Below are 22,643 nucleotides of genomic sequence, written 5' to 3' on the forward strand. Positions count from 1 at the left end.
GAGTGCTTCTCCGATATTTGCCATTATTTGATAACCTGCGATTTAATTATCGCGCATGGATTTGTGACAATAAATTTACACGACCCGCGGACACGATACCGTATCGGACTTGATACACTATTTGCAACATAAAAATGTTTTCTTGGAAACTCATTTCGTAGAGCAGCAGGGGGCGCAAACTACACCTGATTTTTCGATGATACCTCACCGTGGAAATTATGTCGGATACGAGTCGGATTTATTGAAGTAACTCGCGTTATGTCAGCGGAAATACAAAGCATTTTCAAGGACATTTTTTTTTGTCTCGTTTTCTGAATAAAAGTGTTATTTCGTCGAAATAAGCCCTCTATCGGGAAAAGTTTCAGTGGAAGGGGTGTCTCGGAAAAGTATTTTGTAGGATTCGCCCTCCCTGCTGCTAGAGTGAAAGTCAAATGGTGACGGTACTCATATATTTTGGCAGAGTTAAGGGGTCTAAAACAAATGTGTCAGACTTCTTTATTACCGCCCAAGACAAAAAGTCATTCCCGAACCAAGCAGCCTAACCCTTAAGGCAGTCAAAGCTGATTACGTCCCGTTCCTGAGTTTATTTTTTTGCAAAACAATCACCCAGCGGTCCTTTTCAGGGCCACCGGTTCTCTCTTTTTTGTCCCATCATGTACGTGTTTAAATGAAAGAATGCAGATCCTTATTCTAAAAAATCGAAACCATAAGATACAAATTTTACAATCCAAGTCATAACACAAAACTTTTAAAAAGTTCATAGACTTCTTATGTGGGGTTTCTTCACCACTCTCTCTGGTTGTTTTTGAATTTCTTCACTTTCACAGGTTTTTCCTCCTCCTCTTCCTCACTTTCTCTGCATCTTCTTTTCTTCTCTTTTTTTTTTCTCTTTCTGGGCGTGCCTGGGCTCTTCCTTTTGGGAGGATACTTCTTCTTCCTGTTCTGAACCCCTCTCTTCCTCTTGTTCCTGTCGTGTTTTTTAGGGCATTCTGAAGACCAGTGTCCGTTCTCTTGACAATGATAACATGTATCTTGATTTTTGTCTCTTCTGACACTTGTCTTACTTTCTTGACGGTCTGGACACTATGTAGCCCTATGCCCTTTCTTCTTGCAGATATAGCAAGCATGTTGACTTTTATCTTGAAATGGGGGGGGGGTGTAGTGCGTCAGCTTGTCTGAAGAAAACTTTCGTATCACACTTCGCAAAGCTCTGATCAGAAGTTTGATCTGTGAGGACTCTTCCATCGTTCTCTTCGTTTTGAGAGTGAAATGATTACTGGGAGGGAAGACACTGACCCTTTGTATAGGAAGACCCTGCTTTGACATCGATATAGGTACTGATAGCGTTTAAAATGTAGTTATTTTACTTTTTGCATCATTTCGTGGAGAAAGAAGAAGAAAGTTAGAGGCAGAAACGTGATTTATCGCCTCGCACAGCAGCGGAAGTTCTGGCTCAAATTCATGCCAGTGATTTTAAAGGTGACATGAGTGAGCCCGAATCCAGACCCAGAGAGTCTACACCCAACCAAAGTTCACCAGTATAACCTGGAAAGTACTATCACATTCTAGAGACGGAAAAGCGCTCCTCTAGAAAATGTTAGAACTATGGCTTACACGTACACGGTGAGGATTAAAGATTTCAAGTCCGAATTACCATTGGAGGAAGCAGAGGAGTTCATCACCGAGGTGTGGGATTCTTCGTTATGCACACTGAAACGAAAATGTGAAGCCAGAGAAGACGATCACTTGAGACTTTCCATTCATCACGACAGTTTGAAGTCACCCGTTTTGATCGAGTTTAGCAGCACAGCAGCATTGACACCTTCCAAAGTCATCGACAAGATTCAACACGTGGAACACTCCAACGACAAGTTTCACATCACCGATGGTAAAGCGACACTGTTCATGACCCACGTGTCTCTTCCCAAAAGGACAGGACGCACAAAGGTGTTATTGGTAGACAACCTTCGTAACATCAAGCGTAAACTTGTCCAAATTAATAACAATAAAAACAAAATGTGTTTAGCCCGTGCTATCGTGGTGGGACGAACGTATGCCGACAAGAACGACACAGCAGAATGGAAAAGAGCCTGGAAAACTATTCAAAATCGAACCTAGTTACAAACGAAGTGAAGCAGAACTCTTGCTACAGTAAGCGGGGCTATCAAAGGACACACCTTGTGGTATTCCTGAAATGCAAAAATTGCAAGACGTCTTGGCTACACCCTCAAGAATTGCACGGACCTCGAGGCAAAGATTTCAAAGACGGAAAACATTCACGTTTATCATCACGATGAACACTTCGATGCCATTACCAGTATCGCTGCATTCCTGAGTTACAATTATTACTGTGATAAATGTGACGATGGCTATAACAATCGAGAGCAACAGAAACATTGTGGAACAAAAAGTGAGGGATGTTTGGCTTCTCAACCCGGTCTTGACGAAAGACAAGACCGGGTTCATTACACAGCTTGTCAGCGCACTTTTGTCAGCCCTGCCTGTGATCAACAACATCTAAAAGGTTCACAGAAGAAAAGTGCTTGTCCACTGCTGAGATTGTGCCTTACTTGTGGACAAAGCATGCTTACCAATAGTACTACGTTGCACGTATGTTCAGGAAAGAAACGACGTCACATTTATCACCAAATCGTTGACTGGAACACACGAATGCTTCATTCAAAAATACTATTCCAAACTTCAAAAGGATGACGATGACCAGAAAAAAAGCAATTTTCTCTTTTTCGATTTCGAATGCTTGCCTATTTTCTGTGTGGCTCATCGAGCGTGCGAGAAGTGCATCCAAGAGCTTATCTTTAGTCATTGTCCTCAATGCAGCAAAGATTCCTGGAGGACGTGAAAAAAAGTTCTGGGACCGAACACGCTAGCCTATTTTGCCCAGTGGATCTTAGACCCTATTGACGAGACGTGGAGCCAAGAGGACATTAAACGTTACGGCGATTGTCATTGCCATGCCACGGTGATGGTTCACAATTTCTCGGGATACGCTGGTCAATTTCTTCTCAGATAGTGTAGGGAACAAAGTACCGAACGTACGAAAAAACTTTGAAAGGAGACAAAATCATTGCTATGCAAGTGGGACAAGTGTAGTTTAAAGATGGAATGGGTTACTTGGCCATGCCTTTGAGTCAAATGCCTAAAACGTTTGGAATGTCAGAAATTTACAAAGGCTATTTCCCGCACTTTTTCAAAAAGGAAGCCAATCAACACACCGTTCTACACAATTTGCATGAGGCTCACTAATATGTCCACGATAACATGCGTACCGAACAAAGAGAAGCTTTCTGCGCTTGGTACCAGACTCACGCTTCGGACCCCTTCGACTTTCAAGAAGAAATGTTGAAGTTTTGTCGCTCCGACGTGGACATTTTATGGCGCTGTTTGTAAAAATTAGAGAGTTATTCATCGAACATGGAGGGATCGAACCTTTGAAAGAAGCTTGCACTATTGCCAAAGCGTGTTCCTTAGTGTACCGCCAACGATTCATGCCCCAAAACACCCTTGCTGTCGTAAGCCCTTAAACGACGAACTTTGTCAAACGTCGATACTCGGTCAAAGCCCTACGCTGGCTACATTACTTGTGCGATAAAGAAGACAAATGGACATAACACGCCAGCAACCGAGGAGGCGAGAAGACCATCTGAACGTAATCGGTATATCGCTGAGACTTAGAAAACTCAAAGATCGTGTACGAGTTTAACGGATGCTCATTTCACTGCTACCCTCAACTTGACAAGAAAAATCAGTTTTTACAACGGACCATGGAAGACTTTACAATGGAAGACTTGTACGATGCCACTTGTCAGCGGCGCTTGAAGTTAGAATATTAAGGATATCAAGTGGTGGATATGTGGGCACACGAGTACGATCACCGTTTGAAAACCGATCCCTAGTTTAAACACATCGTGGAAAGTTACAAGCTGGTGGGCCCACTGAACACTAGGGACAGCTTGTACGGAGGACTTACAAATGCCACCTGTTTGCTGTACCAAGCCGACGAAGAGAAATGAAAATAAATAAAATAATTGGACGTGTGTTTGCTATATCCTAACGTGTGCAAATAGTGTCGCTTTACCGCAAAGTATCCGCAATTGCTGAAGGAACACATCGACCTGGACAACATTCTACAATACGAAGGCTTGATCAAACGCAAAGTCTTGCCTCCCACGGACTTGTACCTTCCCGTTTTACCTCACCATTGCGAAGGAAAACTGGTGTTTCCCTTCAGCCGTACTTGTGCCGAAACGTGCAATCAAGATCAGCCTTGTCAGGACACCCAGAAAGAACGTGCCTTGACGGGAACGTGGGTCAGCGTATAATTATTTAAAGCTCTGGACCTGTGATAACAACTGTTAGAAGTGTGCGAAATTTACCACTTTCCCAAGACAGAACAGTACCACAAGGGTAACTAGACTCAGAAAGGCATTTTCCCAGACTACGTGGATGCCTTTTCGAAACTGCGTGTCATTCCTTTCAAAGCGGATTCTGTCACGACCAATTACCAGGAAAGTGGAAATACCGATCACGTTTACCGCGAATGTGTACGTCCTCATTATTTACCATTTAGTAAGTCCTATTTTGACAGTTAACATTGCTATAAAAGGAGATCTGTTACAAAATATTCCATTCACAAAGGTAAAGTCATGGTGAAACTCCATTTTTGAAAGAGATTTTCTAACGACTCGTAAGTTATGTATCCGGTGTACCGAGTCGTCGATTGAAAGCGAAGACATGGTTTAGTAGATATACTGTCGCTGTAATCGTCCTTTTGTTCGGGGCCCTGGTTTTCAAAAAGATGGTGACACGAGGATTGCACGCCTTGAAAGATGCTGCAAGGCAAAGAATTTTTCCAAAATGTCATCATCGACAAACAAAACGCTAAAGAAGCGTTCTTGAGAGCAGGCAAAAATGTCTTGCTTCAAAAGGGCAAAGACAATTTGAGTCGACAAGAAGCTCCTACAAATGCTCTGGACACTGCTGTGTCAGACATTCTTGCTTCCCTGACGCCACAGCAAGGACAAGGTAGAAAGAGACGACGAAAACACCTCTTCATATGACTTCACATTCATAGAGCTAGAAAGACTAAGAAAAGAAGAACCGTCCGATCTGGTTGCCATGCCACCCACCATGATGACGATGCGAAAATCCCAATGGGTCGACTTTTATCCCATCTCATCTGTCAAGGTATCAGAATCAGCTCCCATCGAGTTTCCAATCAAAGGACAGCCCGACGATTACATCGATCTGAATAGCAGTTACTTGTACCTGAAAGTCAAAGTTGTCGATCCGAATTGAATTCATATAGGCAAAGAGGAAATAGCTCCCGTCAACAAACTCATGCATCACTTGTTCAGCTCAATGTATTTGTATTTGAATAATAAACTGGTTATAAGCAGCATGGATACTTACCCTTACCGAGCGTACCTGGAAAATCTCTTGACGTCCGGTAAAGAAGCCAAGAACACACATCTGGATGTTTGTGTGCTATGGAAACTTGACACAGAAAGCAAATTCGTCAATACCGATTCGATTGCAGATATTAAAAAAAGAATACATCAATGTGGGATTCAACGACCGACGAAAAAAAATCAAAGGGGGGACGAAGTTTTGAACTGATGGATCGTTTGCATTTGGACATGTGGTTGCAAGAGAAGTATTTGCTGAACGGCGTGGATGTCCGTCTGAAACCGAATCACAGCAGTGTCGCTTTCCATATGATGACTGAAAATGATGCCACTTTCAAAACTAAAATCGAAGAAGCCCGGATCAGGTGCTAAGCGTGGAATTGTTTCCTAATGTGAGAAACGACATCAGTCACACTTTCAGCAGAACCACCGCCAATTATCCGATACGACGCGTGGAATTGAAAACGTTCTCCATTCCCAGACGACAGAAATCCATTATCGAAGAACATCTGTTCCAGGGACAGTTACCCAAACGTTTAATCAGTGGTATCGTCAGCAACAAAACCCTCACTGGAACCAAGCTTAAAAATCCTTTCAATTTGGAACACTTTGGCGTGTCTAAGAATGAAGTCAGTCGCGATGGCAAGACCTTGTTTATCCATCCCTTTGAACCCGGCTTTAAAGAGAAGAATTACTTGAGGTCGTACTTGTCCCTGTACGACGCCACCGGACAGTTAGGGACTAACATCAGTCATGGTATTTCGTGCGAGGATTGTGCAGAAGGTTACTCGTTGTGGGCTTTTGATTTCAATCCTGACCAAGGCAGCAACGAGGGACATTTTCACCTTATAAAATCCGGCCAGATTACTGTGGAACTTCAGTTTGCTACAGCTCCAGACGGGACAGTGAACGTTCTCTTGTATGCCAAATTCGACAACTGCATATAAATCAACAGTTTGAGAGAATTCATTTTAGACTATTAGAAGCTATATAAGACTGTAATCCCTCTTTTAATAGTGGATAATCTATGAAATAGGAGGATACCACTCAAATCAATCGGAACAACGATTGGGGCCGTCCATGTGTCTACGGTGCCAGGCCTGGGAAGTGTCATCATTAACTAGGTGCATCTGGAGTTCAAGACAACAGCCCTTCTAAGGACTATCCCAGTACTCTTGAAAAGAGACTATTCAAGCTGTCAATTTGTGTAAATGTGGAGTAGTGTGACTATAAACACTCATTCCTTACCTGATGTGATTATTTGTCTGTGTGTTTGTATGAGTTCGCGTTCGTATGTGTGGATAGGAGATGTTGTGGGGGTTTTTTTTTCTCTCTTCCCGTGTGTTGATAGTAATTTTGTTTTTTTCGATAGAATTAGTTTTTTCTGCTTCCCGTGTGTGGTTAGTAGAATGTGTGTGTTTGTATGCGTTCACGTACGTTTGTGTGGATATTAGATATTGTGTTTTTTTATCTTCCCGTGTGTGGATAGTAAATTGTGGGGTTTGTGGATAGTATATAATAGTTTTTTTTTTCTTTTTGCCGTGTGTAGATAGTAGAGTGTGTTTGTATGCGTTTGCGTGCGTTTGTCTGGATAGTATATATTGTGGTTTTTTACTCTTCCTGTGTATGGATAGTATATTTGGGCTTTTGTGGCTTGTATATAATAGTTTTTTTTTCTTCCCGTGAGTGGATAGTATATTTATGATTGTTTTTTCTTCTTCCTGTGTGTGGATAGTAGAGTGTGTGTTTGTATGCGTTCGCGTACGCTTGTGTGGATAATACAAAATATGTGAAGTGAGTGTGAGGGATGTTTGCCTTCACGTCCGTGCTTGACAAATACAAAGTCAATCGCTCGTCATTCGCATTAACCTGAAAAGAAAATAATCCTGCATTAATAACTTTAACCATAAGTTAGGGAAATAATCAAAATAAAGTAGAAGGCAGGCTATTAAAAAGAATTAAAATTATGAAACATATAAAATCAGATGTCCTTGACATGCCTTAGCGACCTGAGCATTCGGCAGGGATATCTGTCTTAACAAAATAGATTTGACCTGGAAACAAAAACAAATTAAAAACACCCTATTAATAAGGCAACTAGGAACATAAATGGGGGGAGGGGAAACTGTGTGTGTGTGTGTGTGTGTGTGTGTGTTTAAAAAATAACAAAATTAACAAATCTCTCATCTACCTGCTACTAGCACTCTCGAACCTACCGAGTTTCCTCTCTCATTACTAAAATCATTAAACAGCACAGAGCCTCTCTCAATTCAGCAAATATTCAGAACCTTTCGGAATTAAGTTCAATCATTCTAAATTCGAAATTTGTGCAGCACAACAACTTTAGATCAACACCCTGGACTAGTCAACGGACACCTTTCTGTGGATCGGTGCCTGCCCTCCCGCCCACTTCCTCTCATGCCAAGACCGGACATCAATTAACAGCGTGCAATGAGCGCAGAAGTTTTACCAGTAAAAATCATGAGTGAGTGTCGGTTCCAATTACACTCATCCCCACAGCTGGTACTAGCTTACTTAAACATGAGCGCGTGTTGGGTCTATTCACACCCATGACAGCCCACCATTGAGACAGCATGGGACAATATGTCTCGCCAACTGACGGTTTAATTATCATCACTCCTTGAGTGCATAAACGCCTGGGAGATATGGCTCGAATTCCTTTCCCCAGGAACAATTAACATTCTCCTGTGCAGGAATAAACCAGAGGCACATGCACTCCGTGCGAACGCCTCTATAATCCAAGTAATCGATCAATCAATTCGCGCCATTCAGCATTGAAAAAAATTAAGATGGCATTTAATGACCTTGAGAAAATGAAGAAGCTGCAAGACGTTGTGGATAATTTGGGCATGATTGAAGAAATGCGAGTCAGTCTGAATGACGATTTTTATTCTTTAAGTTCCCATCGAGTCAAGATTTGAGAAAGTCAAAGGATATGTTAAAGGAGATGATGAAACAAGAAAAGGAGGGCAAAGAGGGCAGAAGACAAATGATGGAATGAAAAGATAGAAAAGGAAAAGGAGAATTAGAAGAGGAAAAAAAGAGGAGAAGGAGAAAGAAAAGAAGAAAGAGTAGACAAAAGTAATAACGAAATTCAGAAGATGGTGGAGGAAAAGACGAAATTAGAAGAAGAAACCAAAACGCCCTATTCAGGACCACTTTTATACCTCGAAACATTTGCTTTCTTGCCTAAAATATGTTATAGTTAACGTATGACAGATTGATAATCATCAATCTACGTATCTTGTAGGTGTTACATATGTCCCGCCAAGCGTTCTAGTTTTTTTTTCCTGTTGTCTGATCCGATTGAAATGACACACACACACACACACACACACACACACACACACACACACGGATATATATATATATATATATATATATATATATATATATATATATATATATATATGTGTGTGTGTGTGTGTGTGTGTGTGTGTGTGTATACTCAGCTGAAAATTTCTTATGAGATTTGTCTTTCAGCAGGTGCGCGCTACTCTTCGCAAAGGAGGTACATAGCGAGAGACGAGAAGGTCGCCGTAATGATTCGTCTGTTGAGAAGGAGTATTTTTGGTTTTCAGAATTATTTGCGGTCGGTGTTATCATGTAAACAAAATTACCATTCTAGAAGCGGAATTTATGGATATAAACCAGCTGTTAAACAGTGGACAGAACCAGGTAAACAAACAAACAAAGCAACGATGTCATTAGTTTAACCTCTGTTATGTCAACTTGAACATGTGGGCGCCTTTATTAATTTTAAATAAAATGCTAAGTATTGTTCTAAAATGTAATACTAATGTTGCTGTGAAAAAGTCAGTTTACTCCTGATTCTTGATCTGCATCTTAGCTGTCGTACAAAACTTTTTGACAACGGCGGTTGGCACTAAACTGGGTCGAGAAAAGCGGACACAGGGTTGACATTTTGCAAGCTGGGGCGGGTGGATAGCAGTTAGTTGTACCTTTGCTTTAGTTGTGATGTGAAATAGCTGACATTCCATCCGTTTTACGTTGCATAACATTCATGGTGGGACTCGTCTAAATATATCGAAGCACTGTAATACTGACTTTGTCCATGTAACGATCATGTATATCCAGCAGTGATAATATGTAACCACAGAAGCCTAATGTTTTATCAATAAAATACGATGCAAAATATCTATACTATAAAAACAACAATTTCTAGGACAGATACAGTTGTTTCATGTTGTCACAAATTTTCATAGTATTTATTAATAAAATGTCAAACTCCCATTGTGTAACCATAACAGTGGTTTCCCAATTACTGCTTGATGTATCTGCCACAGTGTGATGTTCGCCATATTTATGTTAAAATGATATCCAATGGCATTCATATTTTTTACCTCTGTGAAACTTTACGTGCAGTGATATCAGTTTTAAAAAATAGCTATTAGGATAAGATAAACCAGCTTAATGGTGTTCAGTGTTTTTTTTCTGTGTTTTTGTTCTTTTCTAAAAACCATGTACCAGGCATTAAATTTGTTAATCTGAATATGGATGTGCATTCCAATATTTAGTTAAAGTGGTGCTTAAGCCTGCAGACTGTATAAAACATAATCAGATTTGATGATACTTTCTTGAACAGTATAATACACAAATTGCTTACATTTCATCACCAATAGATATACCCAGAATATTTTGAGATGCAAATTCCAAGGGAACTGTCAGCCGTGCACACCCCCATTAAATAATATACATGAAGTATTCTTATATGTGATTCAATGTTTTAAATAGAGAGCAGTGTATGTAGGAAAGTGACTTATCTCATATTTTGTTTAGCTCATAAAATTACACACTGCTTAGCTGATGTGATATGTTTGTATAATATAGAAATGTTACACAGATATTTCATATATTTAAAAACATAGTATCAATGATTGTTTGGTTTTGTTGGTTTGTTTTGTTGGTATTATGCATTAATGATTTTATTAACCTTTTTTGTTTCTGAATTTATGTTTATTTCATTTTCTGTTTTATAAACATATAATAATTTTGAATGACAATTTAGAACATATAAGATGCTCGCTAGAGTTATGGTGTTGAAAAGAGCAGCACTGGTTGATTATATTTATATTACGTGGATAATACATTTCCTTAATTAAAAGATACAGTTACATTTTGTCAGGCGGTATAATTTTATGCATGTATCGATGGAAACAGCAGTACAAAAACTAATGTTCCAATTGACAACAGCCACCCTTAAAATGATATACATTTTACACACAAAAACTAACTGCAAAGGAAACAAAGTAGATATAAATGAATATTATAATATTATTGGTTTCAACATATTCATTTTGGACACATACACATGTGTGTGTATATATATATATATATATATGCATGCACATGTATGTATGTGTGTGTATGTATGTATTCCTTTAAGGTATACATACACAAGTTTTACTCGGCATAGATTTGAAAACAATACAAAAGGATGACAGAAATAAAATGTACAAAATTATTACTGTATGCACACACTCATTTATTATAGTTGAATATATCAAAGCATTACATAGTTAGGGAAGTGCAAATAAAAACAACTTTACTTTTGCCTATATGTTGTGAATTACTATGTGTTACTAAGCATCTCTCAGTACTTTGTCCAAAAACAATATGGCAGCAACTGGGCCACAGTGATGTTATGGTCTGTTTTTGGCACAGGGTAGATTTAAGTTAAATTGCCAAAGATGGATATTCATGTTAATACTGTCTGAAATATTATACATAAATTTTATATCATTTGTGAAATCAGTAATCAGCTGCAAAAATATTGTTGTTCTTGAGTTGTTTTGTTTGCCATTTTAGCTGTCATTGTATATTAAAGTAAGAAAAAATGATTTGCACCAAGAAGTAAAATATTCAAAAAAACTGCTGTCACCTTGTGAAATATAATCCAATCAGGTGGATACATTTTCCAGAAGCAAAAAGTATATACCTAATTTGAGCCAGAAAAGGTCTCCAAAAAGGTCTCCAAACTTGCAGTTAGAGTGTCTTAAGAACCATTGTGAAACGATGTTTCATTTTTGTTTTATTCCTTGAAACCTGTGCAATGGATCAAACTTAAAACCAGCATCCTTTATGATAGTAGTTTTTATAACCAGATCACAAAATAGAACAAGACCAATCTGGGTCAAATTTCCAGCTGGTCTGAATTACTGTTTTTATTTTGTTTCCTTCAGTTCCATTTGTTATTTACAAAATAAAAATGTAAGCTGCGTATTTCAACATATAACTGAAATGGTGTCTTTTTTATTTAAAAAGTATATTCTGGTATCTGTGCTGACTTGCATGGCATTGTTTGAAATGAGTTAATAAAACTACATCTTCATACCTCACCCACCAAATTTTGAAATCAGTACCTAAACCATAATGTATATAACTTTCATCAACATTCACACTCCTATAACTGTGGTACACCCAATTTTGAAGAACATCATTTGATTTTCATTTCATAGTACACTTTGTATCATAGATATCTTTTGATACATATAAATAGTGTAATAATTTTAGTTTTGCAAGAGGTTTATCGCAAAGTATATTTCTTTTGCAATATGTATAAAATTTAGACATAATTTGGCAATTTTTTCAGATAAAAATGGTAAATCTTAAGGAATAGATATTGTACCACATTGTTTCTTCTTGACATTTCCAATCATATATAATATTCTGTGATTATTAAAATTTTCAAAAAAGTCTGCAAGGGTTGATATAACTACTGGCCCATAGTGTGTAGGATTTTAGGAGCAAGTTATTACTGACAGCTGCAGGGGCCTACAGAGCCATTTAATGTTTCCCAAATGATCATTAATAAATTCATTTAAATCATAATGTTTCACCTGACAGCACTTCTGATGCCACATACATTCGATTGTTTTGTCAGTATTTCAGAATACTGCAGTATATTAATATGTTAATGAAATTATTTCTTTTTCATTGGAAGGACCAGTTCCTTTTTGGCAGGTCCAGTTCATTTCCATGTGAGTTGGCTATGCTGGCCAATGGAAAGACCTGTGTTATGTCAACCCATGCTATGTCATGGCTGTGCTGGCCAATAGAAAGACCTGTGTTAAGTCAACCCTTGCTATGTCATGGCTGTGCTGGCCAATAGAAAGACCTATGTTATGTCAACCCTTGCTATGTCATGGCTGTGCTGGCCAGTGGAAAGACCTGTGTTAAGTCAACCCATGCTATGTCATGGCTGTGCTGGCCATTGGAAAAACCTGTGTTAAGTCAATCCATGCTATGTCATGGCTGTGCTGGCCAATAGAAAGATCTGTGTTATGTCAACCTCAGCTATATCATGGTTATGCAATGATTTTGTTAGGAATACAGATCAAGTAGCAGCAAAATAAAATTAATAATTGACATTTTTAGGTAATCAAATTCACAGAAATGACACCTTTTAGCAGAGGTACTATGTACAGCTTACCTACATGTCTTGTATGAATTGCAGTGTTTTTGGTTTACATTTATATCCACTATTATATATCTCATGTAAGTAAGTTAACATTTGATATGTGTATATAAATTGTAAAAATAGAATTCTGGAGGATTTTTAAAAAGAACTTAATGTTTATTTATTTGTTGGTACGACATGTGTCTATTGATGAATATTTGCAGTTTGATTTGTTAAATTATGGTAGTCTGTTCACACACACAAAAAAATAATAGAACCCCAAAAAATAAAATGACTTGATTCTCTGTCACCATGGCATGTAAGAACTACAATACAGAACCACTCCCTTTTAATGTTTCAGCCAGAACTGAACTGGACAGTTGCTGTTTATATATCACTTAAGTACTCACTTTCACAAAGAATTTGCACAACCAATACATGTACCCACTGTAGAAATGGATATCCACATGGTGTCTGGTGAATGAAATAGAGACAGAACCAAAATATTCAGAAAAATCTTGCATCAAATTGGATTGTACACCATTTATGATGGCTGTCCTAGAAAAAAGAAAAAAGTTTTGAGATGTATCCCAATGTTTGCCATGTTGCAAAAATTTGTGATGAGCACAGTAAAAAAATTCAATCAAAAGCTAACAACATTTTTATAAAGTAATGATCATACAGTAACTGGCTCAGTTAAAAGTGTAATTTATATTGCAGATGAAGTAGTTGTGGAAAATCCTGTACAAGTCAATAGTTTTTGCAAGTCATGATGGGTAATGTTCTGCAAGCTAATACAGCAAACCCCTGATTAAGAAACCTCACATGACTCAAGGTGAATTGTTCCCCATATAAAGTGGTTTGTGTTCCTTAAACCAAACATTTGTGATACCAACAGTACCAAAATAAAAACTTTTTCGGCTCATACTTTATGTTATTAAAAAAATGTTTAAACATGTTTATTCAGTTACAATATAAGAAATGGACAAAAAAATACAAAACGTCATTAGTAAGAGGGTTGGTTAATTGGGTTTGGCTGGCGTTATCCAGAGGATGACCTCCCTCTATATTATAGCCCGGTGGGAGTGAAAGAAGAAGTGAATTTCAACAGAACTGAGTGAGAATACTGAGAAGAAATAAAACGTAACAAGCCCCCTTTTGATGAGAAAATAACAAATTTAATCAGAACAAATTAATAATGGCAATTCCAATTCAAGTTAGACTATATCAGTAGAATTTAACAGGTGTGTCTAATTTGGGATTTATTTCATCATGATAACTAGAGGTGAAAAGAGCGCAATGTCCACGATTGATTGCATCACCTTCCTATCTGTATATCAACGTCTCCTAGTTCATCCTTCCTAAGCTGATTGTCCTGCCCCTTCATGAACTTCCTGGTCCCTTTATTCTGACCTCATCCTTCTTTCTTTCTTTTTCCCGTACTCCTGTCTTCAGACTCTCCTCTTTCTCTCAGAAAAAGCTGTTCCATAAAGGACAAATTTACCCCATAATTCTGTATACCCACTATCTAGAGGTACATTCAGTTCACTTACGTTATTCAGAGCATGTTGCTATCCACACAGCACATAAATTCTGACTTAGTACGGTAGGACATTGACATCGCTTCCAGTGGCAAGTCTTAAATTACCACGTGAATGTCAACCAAATATTACCGTATTATTTTACATATGCTGCTACTTGTTTGATTACTGTTGCATGAAATTCAAAAGAAATGTAACTCATGGCATTCTTTAACTAAAAGATTATCCAGGCGTTACAAAATCAGATATAATTAGGTAATTATCATTAACTCACGATGATCTGTATCGTCCTAACAACAAAGGAAGTTATTTCATATAACCCTATGAAATCCTACACATGTGAACATTTGGGTTGCATGCAATCAATTCAACCAATGAACTAATAACTATATAATTAAAAGGTAACTGGCATAACAATTCTAGCAACAACACTTCCATGAATTGAATAAAATAAATTACATAACAACTCTAGCATAACACATTTCCATGAATTGAATAAACAATACATAGTATGGAAACCTAGTCATAGCAAAGATATTTGCATAAAACAAACAATCAAATAATAGAATATTACGTGAAACTAAAATTGCGTACATTATTGCTGTTTCTTTCAGGACTTGTGCGACCTAGCACTAAACATGCCTTTCTTTTTACACGATGACCACTTGGTCACTTTCTTGTTTCACGAGGAAAGCACTAATGCCTTTATGCCTCCCATGAGTCGACTAAGTTTCCTCTTCTAGGAAATTTCCAGACTAAAGAGTTTCGACTAAGGTTGTCACTTTAAAGTCAGATTGCTCTAAATTGTACACCCTAATTTATTCTGCCCAATCATAGGTGGTGGTCCCTAATCTTTCCCAAAGAAATAATTCCTTTCATCAGGTTTAGACAGCTCAGAATCTGTGAACGACAGTGCGTGACAATTTCCCTTTGAAAATATGATAAGTGGACATAGGTTCCTACCAAGCAGTTAGGGTTGGTAGCTCAAATGTTTACTTTCTAAGGACCATGTTAAGATACCCCAGTCAGTTTCACTGGGTCGGAATGCTGCCCCTTTGAAGTTTACACTGACATGGGGGGAGATGAACGAAGAAAGGTCAATGTGACCTTTCACAAAGACTTTTCAGGCTTAAATGCGATAAGACTTTAATGCCCAATGCATTCAACTTTAAAATTTTCTGTAATTCAAAATCTGACACTTCACAGGACAGCAATCAGTCTTAAGATTGCATATCCATACATATTGAGCCGAATGTTCATCCCAGTCAAAAACATAAAAAATTGCTCTTCCTGCTTGGGAAACCATGCTGCATGTTTGCTTAGACACAAGAATGTTTGTCTTGTATAATTTTCTGTTTTTGTGTTAATTCATGTAATTGCAAGACTTGTGTAAGTTAAATACATGTACTTATATATTGGGAGTTGTTAAATTAGTATTGCTGTTGGGGGAGAAGGAATAAAAGTATAACATTACACCAGTTTTACTGATAATGACTTGCAGGTGTATTATTATGGGTAATCAATTTGTCCTTTAACCAGTGAATTGATGTTTAAAGATTGTTTTGATTAGTTAGTAGCAGTGTTCTGTTTTAAAAAAAATTAAACTACTTAACTTACTTGCAAATCCTAATTCAGAGTAAATGCTGGTTTTAATTTTAAGCATGGCTAAGAACTGTATTCCATATTTGTGTGTGGATTATTATGACCTTTGAGCTAGTTGATTCCATTTAATTTCAGTTTTTGTAGGAAGCAGATGTTTGTCTGTTTTGAAGAATTTCCCTATGTAGCTACATGTATGTAACTAAATTTGAACCAAAATTCTGAAAATTTGAAATTTAGATTGTTCTTATAGAGATAAATCTTCCTGTTAAATTTTTTCTAAGCAATCTCATTCTTTATGCTTACTTTATATTTTGATGACATTTGTTTAGATTTAAATTGCCAGCATTTTAATTATTTTTTAATCATGTTTAATTTTTTTTGGGGCTCCGAGTGGTCTGAAGCACTCTCCGTTACAGATCACTGCCATCTCACCTATGTCTGCGTGGGTTCGAGTCTAGGACTGGGCCAGTGTGGGTATGTGAGAAAGCTTGCTAGTAGCTTTCGTGGGTCGGTGGTTCTTCCTGTGGTTTTCCCGGGTTCTTCCTCCACCATTAATACTGGCCGCCACGCATAGCCTATTGTGTGCTGAAAAATGGCGTTAAACCCCACAACAACATCAACAATTTTTCTTATTTCAGTTGATGAAGCTGCTTTGGCTAATAGGATCAGAAACAGTAATCTTGTTAGACTAGTGAACAGCTATCGTTGCCATGGCCACAGGAAGGCAGCCTTGGATCCTCTTAGACTGCAACAAGTAGAGTAAGAACCACTATTTTATGATTTCATTCTTACTAAGATATGATAATGGATGATTCCAACAAGAATATTTTGAGGCCCCTGTCCCAAGTATTGGTAATTTTTCGTTGCAAAATGAGTATTTTTTTGGACGTTTTCACACTTAAGGCTTAGGGTTCCTAACCTTCTGTCTGTGATCACTCAGTTCTTTTGTTGCAATACTATTAGCTGTCTTTATATATAGCATATTAAAAGCTCAGTTATGTAATTTTGTTCTTGTTTTGTAGATTAGTTGCCTTTGTAAATATCAGCTGTTGAAGGAGTTGCTGTTATAGTTGACATGTTATTGGAACATAAAACAGCTTTTCTTATGAAAGTCCTTAACATAAAACAAATTTAACTGTTTATTCATTTCATCTAACATAATATAAATTTGTGCTGCATTATAATAATTATGTTGGCTACTAATATTTGTTTTTGGAATAACGGTGCCTTGTGGTAGCATTAGTTTAACATCAGATTAAAAGTTGTTTGTTTTGAAAGGATAGGGATCTTTGCTGCATATGCACCAGGTTGAAACAAGTCAGCCAACTAGATTGGTGTGCTTTCTACCTCCCGCCCCCCCCAACCACAGATTCTCTAGGGGTGACCACTTCGTTTAGTGAACTATAGACAAGGAGTTTTGACCTGAGACTGCTTATAGCGAAAGTCACCTAGCATGCTGATCTCTTCTTTTTAGCAGCCTACTTAAGTCTCTTGAAGGAGAAATCATTGCCTCCAGCAGAGCCTCAGCACATGCCATAGCAAAGATGTCACATTGTGAGTTTTCCATGTCGATTTTTCACCTCTACATGGATGCAGCCTTGGAGGCATCTAAGGTCTTGCTGTAGGACAAAATGATACTTTTAAGATAAGCACCACATGAGGTGGAGACTAAAGCTATGAAAATGTATGAAATGTCTACCAGGTATCTGTCAATCCTAATGATTGGCTACCTCGGTACCCAATCCAGGGGAAATTATATTAAATGTGAATCTGAAAAATGTACATTTATTTTTGCTACTTATCTGGATCTGCAGTTAAAATTCTTGTCACAAATCGGCTAAATGCATGTGGATTAATATGAGAACACAGACACAAAACAAAATAATAAATTATTTATAAACTCAGTTTACTGGGTACATGTCTAACTTCATCTTTCAAAATTTGTAAAACTCTATTGATTTGTCCTTTTCCTGATGCAACGTTTTTCAGTATAACAAAATCCCTAACATTTTTCAATCATATAACATCCAAGAGTTGTATCGATAAAGCTTGTTATGCTTATTATTTGGCATCATTTTTGTTTCAATATAGACTAGTCCACTACCTAATTATATATCAAAATATAACAAATCTGTGACACATGGTTTCAGATTCAAGAAACCCATCTGTTTTCTTGGATATCAGTCATGTGCAGCTACTAGAAATAGAAAACAACGAAACTGTTTGATGTACATGACTAAATGGTCACACATGTCGAAAATCTAAGATCCAGGGCCTCAGCTAGACTTCGCATTTGGTAACAATTTTTGAAATTGGCACTTTTTTTGACTGACTGGTGAAAGTTGCTGGCACAAAATTTTTATAAAGTTGATTTTTAATTTTTCATTGATGTAAGCTGCTAGGGCCGCTTAATACCTAATACCTGTTTTTACTATCTGTAGCAGTCAGTGGATCACGTTGGTAGATGATAAATAAGACATTGTTTGAACATTATTGCAGTTAACTGCAATCTGTCAGTTGGTTCTGAGAAACACTTAAATGTGATTAGATGGAAATAAGGAATGATTGGTCACAAGAAATACATTATTGATGAACAGGATGGCAAAAAGATTTGGTGTCATTTGCATGTGTTTTTGATTTACGTTTATTGCATACTGTGAGTGTGAGATGCACTTTGGACTGCTTATTGTTTTAGGGATTATTTACTTAGATAACATATTTTTGTGGTATGAATTTAACTGAGTAACACAGGATGCCATTCATTGACTGTAAAGGGCCTAAGTTGCTTCTATCAATGAAAAATTTAAAATTTACTTTATAAAACAAGTCTGTTTGAAGCACAAAGAATATGGCTAATCTAGCTCTAAAAAACAAAGATTTATATTTAGCTGCATCTGAGGCAACTACGAGGTTACTTGTTGACGAATTGTTATTCCAGACTATGTGAGTGGGTTCAGTTGCCAGAATCTGATGAAAACAACTGATAAAATTCTATTGATATACCTATTCTGAAAATTTTTATGAGAATTTCTGTTGGTGGTCCCATTGTCTTAGAATTTTGATTTCACGAAGGCATTTAAGAAATGGTCTGGGAAAAATATAATGCAGATGTTGATGAAGTGACAGTGACATTGTTCATAAACACTAAGCAGCATTTTATATTACAGTTATAATGAAACATTATTCATACTTGCTTTTCATGTTATACATCAAACTTCACCTGTATATAATGGTATTATTATATTTATTAATAATTATTCTTGTGCATTGAAATGTAATAAAAGCAATGAAAATCTATTTTATTGTTGTTTATATCGATGAAAAATAGGACCAATATAATATTATGCATATATTTAAGTCCCTGCTTCATGGCATAAAATGGCTTCTTTGGCTGAAAAATGGCTTCACATTTTTTAATTTGGTGAATTTCTTGGTGCAAAGAAAAATATTTCCGAGGGAGGCCATGAGATCAGTAGATGGAGGTACAAGAGGGATAAATGCGCAATAGCCAAAAGTCACACACCATGAGCCCCGAACTGTGCTCATTATTATGTGTCTTGCTTGCTTCTGACATTGCCAGATATAGTCTTGGATCTGACCTTGGAAGTATGTTATTTTTCATGAAAGATACAGGTACCCTATAGCTCATTTTATTAGCAAGATAAATATGAATGGGCAAATACCCAAGTACCAGAGTACCCCTTGGCATCTTTAGTGGAGATGCTTTTACAAGGCAACATTTTCCTTCATAGTATTACATTATTAGAGGGATGAGCAGCATGAGTGTCTGGCATCAGCTTCAGGGTCCTTTGAAACAGGCCAAGAAGCACTTTACCCTGACTGCCCTATGGGACCTTCTCCCAAGTGCAGCCTCACGAGTCTTGCAAGCAGCCTTACATCCAAGCTCCCTCTTGAATGTTGTTCACTAGACGTGGTGTTCAGCTCTAGGGAGCTGCACCCTCTCTTACAGCTTTTACTTCTTCACACCGTCACAGTAGCAGCTTGTCTAACCCCTTCTCAGTGATTTAGTTATGTATCATGCATGATGTATTGGTCCATTCCATCGTAAAGGATGTTAAAGGATGGCAACCTGCTTCGTTTCCGGAAACATGTTCCTCTTTCACAAACTACCCATCTTTCACCAGTCCAAGTTGGCTCAGTTGCCAAGAAGATAGTGATAATTAAAGTTAACAAGATTTTCCCAGTGTAAATTTGTATTAATTGGCCTGGAACATAATGATGTTGCATCCATAACAGGACTCATCTTTTGTTAAATGGACCCTCATTTTGCCCATTGGTACCCTCCATTGACTGAAATATGGTTCTCCAGTACTTCCATTGTTAATAGGCTACAAAGCTTTTGCTCCTTTAAAGGAACTTGATAGCTGGGTTATATTGTATTTTCAGAATCTAATTGTGAATTATGTTTTAGTATTTTACTTCTGTTATGTTGAGTCTGATTTGAATTCCTTTCTTTTTTACTACTTATTTCTTTCTCTTATATTCACACATCCAGTTTACATTTTTGTATTTTCTTAATCATGGTTATTGTAAGATAGTGAGTGTTTAGATTTAGTAAACCCACACTCTCTCTGGCATACGATTAATGCATACTTTAAGCAAATGGATTATTATTTATAGATGAAGTGCTAGTTAAAAGTGACTGAAGCAGAATATGTTCTTGTACAACATAGAAACTTGTGAGTTATGGAAATATATACGATAAGAGGAATGGTTCATTTATAATTGGTTGTCTGTGGCAATATTTTCCCTTTTTTTTAGAACATGCATACTGGATGCAACCCTTGGTCAATTCATGTACTAGTCACTGCAACACAGTCACATGGCTTAACAAGGATGCATGGTGCATCAGTTCATTCTCTATGTTTGAATGCCACAACTCTTCAGGCTTGCAAGGTGTCAACATGGAAGGGCTTTTCCTTCATCCTGTCCATGTTTTCTCCATCCCCACCCCCTTATGCAAGGAGATATGAGAAATTATATAAATTGTACAGTTAGTTTGACCCAAAATTTGTCTTTGTTTTCTTCAGGGAGCCCCAAATGTTACAACCAGAAAGGTATGGTTTATCCAGGGGGAGTGGCGATCGATTCGACTGTACAGGGATATACTATGGAGCAGGGGGACAAGCACAGATGACTGTGGAAGAACTAGTACAGCACCTGGAGAAGGAATATTGTGGCTCCATTGCAGCAGAATTTCAGCATCTCAGGGTTAACATTCCATTTAGAGTTGTTTCTGATTGAAACACTGCGGATTTTGAGTGTGGAGGCAATTGATGAAATACAGTTTAAATAGCAGTAGTCGGATCTATATTAAATGCTTTAATTTGATTTCTCAGTTTAAAATTTAATAGATGAAGATTCTTTAGTTTTAATATATCGAATTATAGAACACAATTTTTCACAGCTTGGAAGAGTAAAAAAACTAACAATTTGTTGAAAACAAATTATGATTTTCCGAAGGAGATGATTGTATGCTTTGGGATTAATGGCATAATCCAACACTAATTCTAGGGTAAGAGGACTATACAGTCCATATTACAAAATTATCACTGATCAGATGCTAGTTAAGCTGACAATATTCAGTTCCTTATTATCTTTTTTAGTAGCCAGCTCAAAATTGTAATTACAACATAGGTCAGTGCAACAAAATAGCAAAACATGTTGCAGTAGAACTGCAGTTAACTGGTATAACGGTAATACCTTGCAGCTTTAACTTTCACCAAGAATTTTTTATATAGGGACAGTCATAGACAGGGGACTTAGGTTGTCAACAGATTATAAAACACAGGTGCATTATGAGTTGGTTGTTCACTATATAAAAGTTGAATTGATCTGAGTGATGTACGCACATGCAACTTAGAATTGTTGCATTTGGCTTAGCAAACATATCTGTATCAAGATGACTATGCTGTTTCTGGGTCAGTCCATGTTTTATATACATAAATATTTATTTTGTACAGAACCTATGTGTGCCATCAGATCTGTGTTTTCCTGTAGTTTTGAGTTGGTGAAGATCAACTTTATAGATAAGACCAACAACCTTGAATGGATGGTTACAAGCTTAGTGCATAATACCTCTAAGAATTGAATTGAAGAATCACATGTATGTAGACAGAGTTAATATTTTTTTCTTCCACTGACAGACAGAAGCAGAAAGAGAGTGGTTTGCCAAAGCATTTGAATCCAAGAGCCATATAAAGATTTCACCGGATAGAAAAGTAGCCTTAGCGAAGCTGCTTCTAAAATGCCAGGTAACAATGTGGTGTAACAGTATTGTTAAAACTCTAGGGTCCTAAACTAATAGAAGAGTGAAAACCAACCAGTTTTGTAAAATTCAACAAATAATTTATTTCCCTAGAATACAAAGTGAAAATTTAAAAAGAACTTACGGTCTTGCGATGAATTCCAATGGTGTTCTGAATTAATTTTAATCTTGAAAGTGATGATGTACCAGTACCTAGGAATAATGTGTGTCTTGATGTATCCCAATGATATAATCCAGAATGTCTATATATGAATTAATAATAATCCCAAATAGTGATTTAGTCTGAAAGTATTAATGAAGTTTCTAATTCCAATAAACGGTTTAAATAAATAAATCCTCTCAAA

The 22,643-nt window shown here is 37.2% G+C and overlaps 1 protein-coding gene across 1 annotated transcript in view; it reads left to right on the top strand.

The window, feature by feature from the left end:
- The first annotated feature begins 8,933 nt into the window (after positions 1–8,933).
- LOC149805412 (2-oxoadipate dehydrogenase complex component E1-like) overlaps positions 8,934–22,643 on the top strand; it is an 82,031-nt gene continuing 68,321 nt past the window's right edge. Inside the window, exons 1-4 of the mRNA XM_089949968.1 lie at positions 8,934–9,125; positions 16,649–16,769; positions 21,062–21,242; positions 22,178–22,285. Of these exons, the coding sequence (XP_089806094.1) occupies positions 8,990–9,125; positions 16,649–16,769; positions 21,062–21,242; positions 22,178–22,285 (546 nt within the window). The 5' untranslated portion in view covers positions 8,934–8,989. The remainder of the gene's footprint in view (positions 9,126–16,648; positions 16,770–21,061; positions 21,243–22,177; positions 22,286–22,643) is intronic.

The sequence above is a fragment of the Sinohyriopsis cumingii genome, chromosome 2, assembly GCF_028554795.1.
Source record: "Sinohyriopsis cumingii isolate HCF-2022 chromosome 2, ASM2855479v2, whole genome shotgun sequence".
Classification (NCBI taxonomy): domain Eukaryota; kingdom Metazoa; phylum Mollusca; class Bivalvia; order Unionida; family Unionidae; genus Sinohyriopsis; species Sinohyriopsis cumingii.